Below are 8,583 nucleotides of genomic sequence, written 5' to 3' on the forward strand. Positions count from 1 at the left end.
GGAAGGTGTTCTTAATGTTTTGTATACTCGGCGTACATATGAAGTGGGTAAAACAGTATGTAAACATTATTAAAGTGACCAGTGTTCAATGACTATGTACAGCAGGGCAGCAGTCTCTATGGTTCAGGGCAGGGTACTGGGCGGAGTCCGGCTAGTGGTGACTATTTAACAGTCTGATGGCCTGGAGATGGAAGCTGTTTTTCCAGTCTCTCGGTCCCAGCTTTGATCCCAGCTATAGTCCACTACATAGGGAAAAGGGTGCCATTTGGAACGCAGATGAACCCTCCAGCTGAACCATTCATTCTCTTCTGTAAAAAAGGTAGAAGATCATCTCTCTCCGATTACCACCAAAAAACCCTGCATCGCCTAGCAACACACAATTAAGGAGTACGCTAGCTTTTTTTCAGATCCCGTTGAGGCAAGAGCGAGAGCTGCTGCCGTCCATTATCAGATGGGAATTAGTGAAGCAACAAAAATGTCAGACACATGGTACGCAAACGAGTTAGTTGTTCAGTTACTGCTGCAAAGAACGTTTCACTTGAAGGGGGACAAAAACATGACCTTGAGAGAGGGAGTCAGAGGGAGTCAGGAGTCGTGGCCGGGAGGGGAGGATTGGGCGGGGGGATTTACGGCGGTCGAGACGAGGGGGGAAGAAGAATGCGTGGAGGAGTGGGGAGTGAGCCCAAGGCCAGAGGGACACAAGGACCTCAGTAAGAGCCTCCCTCCTTCATCCTCCTTCATCCTCCTCCACTCCTCCTCCACTCCTCCTTCATCCTCCTCCACTCCTCCTTCATCCTCCTCCACTCCTCCTCCACTCCTCCTTCATCCTCCTCCACTCCTCCTTCATCCTCCTCCACTCCTCCTCCACTCCTCCTTCATCCTCCTCCACTCCTCCTCCACTCCTCCTTCATCCTCCTCCACTCCTCCTCCACTCCTCCTTCATCCTCCTCCACTCCTCCTTCATCCTCCTTCATCCTCCTCCACTCCTCCTCCACTCCTCCTTCATCCTCCTCCACTCCTCCTCCACTCCTCCTTCATCCTCCTCCACTCCTCCTTCATCCTCCTCCACTCCTCCAATTTCACTGAAGGAGCTACAAAAACGCAATGGGGGAACACTTCATAAAACTCATTACATACCTCTAGTCCCACAGCTAGACAACAACCACCCCCCCCCCCTCCTATTACAGGAGGTTCACCCTAACTCATTACATACCTCTGGTCCCACAGCTAGACAACAACCCCCCTCCTATTACAGGAGGTACACCCTAACTCATTACATACCTCTGGTCCCACAGCTAGACAACAACCACCCCCCCTCCTATTACAGGAGGTTCACCCTAACTCATTACATACCTCTGGTCCCACAGCTAGACAACCCCCCCCTCCTATTACAGGAGGTTCACCCTAACTCATTACATACCTCTAGTCCCACAGCTAGACAACAACCACCCCCCCCCTCCTATTACAGGAGGTTCACCCTAACTCATTACATACCTCTGGTCCCACAGCTAGACAACAACCCCCCCCTCCTATTACAGGAGGTACACCCTAACTCATTACATACCTCTAGTCCCACAGCTAGACAACCACCACCCCCTCCTATTACAGGAGGTTCACCCTAACTCATTACATACCTCTGGTCCCACAGCTAGACAACCACCACCCCCTCCTATTACAGGAGGTTCACCCTAACTCATTACATACCTCTGGTCCCACAGCTAGACAACAACCACCCCCCTCCTCCTATTACAGGAGGTACACCCTAACTCATTACATACCTCTGGTCCCACAGCTAGACAACAACCACCCCCCCCTCCTATTACAGGAGGTTCACCCTAACTCATTACATACCTCTGGTCCCACAGCTAGACAACAACCCCCTCCTCCTATTACAGGAGGTACACCCTAACTCATTACATACCTCTAGTCCCACAGCTAGACAACAACCCCCTCCTCCTATTACAGGAGGTACACCCTAACTCATTACATACCTCTGGTCCCACAGCTAGACAACAACCCCCTCCTCCTATTACAGGAGGTAAACCCTAACTCATTACATACCTCTAGTCCCACAGCTAGACAACAACCACCCCCCCCCTCCTATTACAGGAGGTTCACCCTAACTCATTACATACCTCTAGTCCCACAGCTAGACAACAACCCCCCCCTCCTATTACAGGAGGTTCACCCTAACTCATTACATACCTCTGGTCCCACAGCTAGACAACAACCACCCCCCCCCCTCCTATTACAGGAGGTTCACCCTAACTCATTACATACCTCTAGTCCCACAGCTAGACAACAACCCCCCCCCCCCCTCCTATTACAGGAGGTTCACCCTAACTCATTACATACCTCTGGTCCCACAGCTAGACAACAACCACCCCCTCCTCCTATTACAGGAGGTACACCCTAACTCATTACATACCTCTGGTCCCACAGCTAGACAACAACCACCCCCTCCTATTACAGGAGGTTCACCCTAACTCATTACATACCTCTGGTCCCACAGCTAGACAACAACCCCCCCCTCCTATTACAGGAGGTACACCCTAACTCATTACATACCTCTAGTCCCACAGCTAGACAACAACCCCCCCCTCCTATTACAGGAGGTACACCCTAACTCATTACATACCTCTGGTCCCACAGCTAGACAACAACCACCCCCTCCTATTACAGGAGGTATACCCTAACTCATTACATACCTCTGGTCCCACAGCTAGACAACACAAATCAACTTGTTATAGGAGGAGGTATTCAGGGCCAACAAGATCTCATAGTTTCCCTTGTATTATGGATGAACTTATATTTCTGATGCATTAATTCCGCGTGGTTACAGGGTTAATTCCGCGTGGTTACAGGGTTAATTCCGCGTGGTTACAGGGTTAATTCCGCGTGGTTACAGGGTTAATTCCGCGTGGTTACAGGGTTAATTCCGCGTGGTTACAGGGTTAATTCCGCGTGGTTACAGGGTTAATTCCGCGTGGTTACAGGGTTAATTCCGCGTGGTTACAGGGTTAATTCCGCATGGTTACAGGGTTAATTCCGCATGGTTACAGGGTTAATTCCGCGTGGTTACAGGGTTAATTCCGCGTGGTTACGGGGTTAATTCCGCGTGGTTACGGGGTTAATTCCGTGTGGTTACAGGGTTAATTCCGCGTGGTTACAGGGTGATTTCCGAAACAACTCAAAGGGTTAAGTTAAAGTATAGATTCCAGAGTGATTAGTGTTATGGTTTGGGGAAGGCTTAAAACAGCATAATTAAAAACAACAAGCTGTTTCCATCCTATCATCAAGTGTTCTTCACGTCTTGCAGCGGTGGTGCAGTGGTCTAAGCAGCGCGGTGGTGCAGTGGTCTAAGCAGCGCGGTGGTGCAGTGGTCTAAGCAGCGCGGTGGTGCAGTGGTCTAAGCAGCGCGGTGGTGCAGTGGTCTAAGCAGCGCGGTGGTGCAGTGGTCTAAGCAGCGCGGTGGTGCAGTGGTCTAAGCAGCGCGGTGGTGCAGTGGTCTAAGCAGCGATTCCAGCTCCAAGCATCCCGAGTTCACACGCAGTACTGGGCAATTGTTTTTTCTGGGGGGGGTGAGTGCTGAGGAAGGCATTTATCTACATGCTCATGACCTTTTCTAACGTCCGAAATCGCCGTCTCTATTTCTAGTGATCAGCTGTCTGGCCTCCTAGTAACAAACAATGAGCTCCAATGCATCACTGGAGAATTTGCTCTCATGAAAAAATTGACCACAGAAGTCTGGAATACAGAACCATGAAAACAGCAACTATGTTAAGAGTACAGAACCATGAAAACAGCAACTATATTAGAGTACAGAACCATGAAAACAGCAACTATGTTAGAGTACAGAACCATGAAAACAGCAACTATGTTAGAGTACAGAACCATGAAAACAGAGAAATAGCAGCACAACTAGACTGAGAGCGCTAGCGTTTCGTCCCATTAAATTTGTGGCATCAATTTGTTGCATCAATTTGTCCCATCAATTTCTCACATTAATTTGTCCCATCAATTTGTGGCATACATTTCACATAATCTTAAAAAATAAAAACACTTTACAATATATTGCTTTACGTGGAAGCCATGTAAATTGATTTCTGAGGATTTCTAAGCAGGCACTCAAACTGAACAACCAGGGGAATAACAACTATTCCCCAAAACATGTCAACACACACACACACACACACACACACACACACACACACACACACACACACACACACTGAACTGATTGAGTAAATTGTGAAATATTGTGGAAAATGTCAGACAGTGAGCAAAAGCATAGCAACACACAGAGTGAAAATGAAAGATTTACTTTCCATGAACTTTTCAGTTTGAGCCAGGTAGGCTATAAGATCATATTCTCTCTGCTTCTTGGAATGGGTGGGGGGGGGTGGGTGGGTGTTGGGGGGTTTAAGGCTGAGGAATGTCACTAATAAAACAACTTGAAGCTGCTCTAATCCTACTAGATATTGAGACTCGGTGTGTGTGTGTGTGTGTGTGTGTGTGTGTGTGTGTGTGTGTGTGTGTGTGTTAGTTAGGCTGTCTAAAAACAGAAGCTAGCTAGAGATTACAATTGATTCCATGTGACACCCACACGTCCAATTCCTGTAATAGGATGTGTGGTATTAAAGCTCCCGATGGGACCAGACAGACTGTGGAATGGAGAGACGGAGGCTCTGTCAAACACACTAATAATAATATGCCATTTAGCAGACACTTTTATCCAAAGCGACTTACAGTCATGTGTGCCTACGTTTTTACGTATGGGTGGTCCCGGGGATCGAACCCACTACCCTGGCGTTACAAGCGCCGTGCTCTACCAGCTGAGCTACAGAGGACCACCCACTACATCGGGAAACAACCAACAACAGCTAACAAAGTTTGCCCTTTGTTGTCCAAAAAATCATTTTGCGTAGGAATAATGAATGACTTTATGTTGAAAAGTAGCCTTATAATCAAATGATAAATACGTAGTCTCATCTTCACTTCATCTATTCATTGTTTAGCTCCAAAACTAACACACTGACTTCAGATATGACATCAACTATTCAATCCAAGTTTAGAGAAACAAAACAAACTGTAAAACCCCAAAACAACTTGAGTGAATTCCAACTCAAACCTCCACCACGGCAACGAGTTTAGAGCAACATAATGAACCGACAGGTCAATAAAAAGTCCAACAGGGAGACAGTGGAGGTCAATAACCAGGATGAATCTGAACAGGGATCACAGGCAGACGGGAGCCCCAAGGACATGGATCCCCAGCGGTGCTGGACGTGTAAATAGCGTCGCCGTTTAAAAACAGACCTGTTCGCTGAAGCTGCTTATCGTGTCACATATAAAGTATCCCACAGTATTCCTCCTCAACCCATTAAAAAAAGGTTTTTGATATAAAATGTAAATATTTAGGCTATAGAAAACATTCATCGTGAAACACATATTGTTATCATTGTTCTGTAAAACATGAACATACAGCGCAAACAGATTCTAATGAAGGCTCAACGTCGACTAAATCACATCAATAGGACACTAGATATAGGACAGATAGGAACAAAGTTTGAATAAGTAACATATCTACACACTAAAACGAACAAGGACAAGCCAAGCTAAAGTCAGGAGATAGGAGAGGAGTTGTGGGAGGAATAGCGAGGACGGAGGAGTGTGGTTACTTGTATCGGGCGAGGCAGCCATGCTGGAAACAATGACAGGCGGTCCCGTTCGGCGTCCTGCCGTCCTGTTGTTGTTAAGGGTCTGCATCTGGTGCGAGGTGGACGACGCCGGTACGACCACACCGCTCTCCCCTGCGTTGGCCGCCCCCTTCCTCAGCAGCTGGGGGCTGTGCAGGGGGTTCTGGACCACCCCAGGTGACATGGGGGGCAGGTTGGGGGCTCTCTTCATGAGCTCCATGGGGGAGTAAGAACCAGAGAAGGTTTTGGGGGCCGTTCCTCCTCCGGGGGTGTTGGGGGCAGGAGGCTGCTGGTGCTGCAGGGCCGACATGGCGATGCCGGTGTGGGCGTTGTACATGGATAGGGGTCTGGCCTGGGTGACGGCGTTACCGTATCCCCCGGGGCTGACGGGGAAGGTCCCTCGGGGCGCTCCGTACGTGGTGGTCTCCAGGAGGTGTTGAGAGGGGGCACTGCTGGGTCTCCTGCCCAGGAACTCTCCCATCCTGGGGCTGAAGGTCTGGATGGAGGTGGGTGGCTGCTGCTGCATCATGTGAGGGTCCATGGCCATGCTGTTCATCCCCTGGGTCATGTTCTGCATCCCCTGCATGTAGAGGTTGTTGTTGTGGCTGAAGCTGTTGGAGCGGCCTCTAATGCGCTGCTGGGCGGCTAAGGCTGACTCCCCAGGCTGCTGCTTACAGTGGAGCACCACGCTGGACAGCGCGCGGGCCTGGCCCAGATTAGGGGCTACAGAACGGACGTCATGATCCTCCATGACCCCCAGCATAGAGGTGGAGTCAAAGCCCTGCTGGAGGAGTAAGCTGATGGTGCTCTCCGTCAGACCCTCGGCTCTGAGGAACGCCAGGAACCCTGGGTCCACCATCCTCTTGGGGTCCATATTCATCGCCGTGCTGGGGTGCTGTTGGACCATGCCCCCGGCCGGGACCATGGCAGAGCCGGGGTCGTATCCCGGGTCGTAGGGAAGCCTCTGGGATGCTGCCGCACCGTAGCGCTGGAGGGAGCCGTCCATGTGTCCGTGCTGCTGGATAGCAGGGTCCCCCACGAGACTGGTGGCTGCAGCAGCGTGTCCAACCCCAAACCGCGGGTCCAATGGGAGGCTGTAGACGGCACTGTAGAGGGGAGGGTGATAAGCGGAGAGAGAGGGGAGAGGCTGAGGCTGAGACTGGGCCCCAGCGTAGACAGGGAGCGGGGGCTGGGCCCCGTAGCAGGCAGGAGATGGAGCGCTGCAGACACCAATGCTGTGCTGGAAGTCTGGGATCATCTTGGCTTCCCGGTACGACCGGCTGAGCTCGTTGTGAGGGGGAGAGGGAGGAGGAGGAGGAGGGGCGGACCTGGCGTGTCCTTGATCCCAGGAAGACGCAGTAGAAACACCAGCTCTAAACCCCCCTCCTCCACCGTTGAGCCCGGACATCCCATAATGCGACGCTGATCTGTTAAGCAGGTGATGCTGCTGCTGCTGCCTGGCCCTATATAAGGAGGAGCCCTCTTCAGGAGGACGAGGAGATAAGGTCCTGGTGGTAGCAGTAGCAGTAGAGGCTGTAGCCGGGGCCGTGTTGTCCGGCTGGTGTTGATGCTGGTAGTAATCCTGTCGGGATGGAGGTGGAGCTGGAGGAACCACAGAAGAGGCCCTGGCTTCCGTCTGCCTGAGGTAGAGGCTACTCAGCTCGGGCACTGAGCTCTTCCTCACCAGGGTGTGTGGAAGCGGTGATCCATGTTTCTCTGGGTAGAGTTGATAGATCTGGTAGGGGTAGGTGGCTTCGTCCTTCTGCTGAAAAAAGTCTGCGGGAGGGGGGCGTAGGTCGGGGGGCAGCTCGTACCAGACCCCGCCCTCACCCCCTACCAGCGCCACAGAATTCCTGCGCCCCGCAATTGTGACGCCGTCTTCGTGATGACAGAGACCCTGATGTTCCCCTTTATGTCCCTAAACTGTCCCTCACTAGTCCATCCGAGTCCCGTACCGGAGGGGTAACTGTTTTCCCCCTTAAGGCTGTGCTATCATGTAGCTCCACACCGGCAGGCTATCACTAAATTATTCACACCTGGAACAGAATGCCATGAGGAGGCAAATGAATGGGGACGCGACAAACACACGCCCACTGTGTATACACACATACACACACAAACACAAAAACCCACCTTGTAAGTCCTGCTATTCCATTTTACTGTGAACCCCAGGGACCATGCTTGTGCTGGGCTGGTGTCACATTCACATAGGATTGTGGGTAAGATTGGGGTGGAAAAAAAAACATGCAGTAGTGACGGAGCTACAATGGAAGAGAATGGAGGAGGGTAATCCAATGGTGTTGATCCTTTTCTCTGGCAGGAAGGAGGGTTCAGTTTACTAGCCTCAGCACAGCGATGAAGGATTACAGTCCAAATAAAACCTGCTTAAAGGGAGACTTTGGGATTTTGGCATCGAGGCCCTTTATCTGCTTCATCTGAGTCAGATTAACTCACGGATACCATTTTTATGTCTCTGTTTCCAGTATGAAGGAAGTTAAGAGGTTTTGCGATGCCAACGCTAACTTGCGTTAGCGCAATGACTGGAAGTCTATGGTATCTACTAGCATTCTTCACTGCCCCCTGTGACATCACATGAACCAAATACTAGTAATTGGCTAAAAAAAAATGTATACAGTCACATATCAGGATATTATTTTGGACGATATATCGCAATATTATTTTTATTATTTCGCAACTGGCATTTTTCATCTATAGAGTGTTCTCATCTTTTTAAATGGTGAGCCAATATGTTTTCAGCACTTTTATTTCCATGACTGATCAAAACTCGTTTTCTCATGGGTCTCCTGTCCCTCTGCAGCAGACATATAATGAGCAATATGTTTTGAACATCAAATCGCAGTATTGAATTGCAATACATACAGAA

At 50.1% G+C, this 8,583-nt stretch overlaps 1 protein-coding gene across 1 annotated transcript in view; it reads right to left on the reverse strand.

Moving 5' to 3' along the window:
- LOC311122855 (uncharacterized protein) overlaps positions 1 to 7,878 on the reverse strand; it is a gene marked incomplete at both ends in the record, with an annotated part of 63,600 nt that extends 55,722 nt beyond the window's left edge. Inside the window, 2 exons of the mRNA XM_084197170.1 lie at positions 5,682 to 7,577; positions 7,860 to 7,878. Of these exons, the coding sequence (XP_084053296.1) occupies positions 5,682 to 7,577; positions 7,860 to 7,878 (1,915 nt within the window). The remainder of the gene's footprint in view (positions 1 to 5,681; positions 7,578 to 7,859) is intronic.
- Positions 7,879 to 8,583: the final 705 nt, after the last annotated feature.

The sequence above is a fragment of the Coregonus lavaretus genome (assembly GCF_964263955.1).
Source record: "Coregonus lavaretus genome assembly, contig: HAP1_SCAFFOLD_301, whole genome shotgun sequence".
Classification (NCBI taxonomy): domain Eukaryota; kingdom Metazoa; phylum Chordata; class Actinopteri; order Salmoniformes; family Salmonidae; genus Coregonus; species Coregonus lavaretus.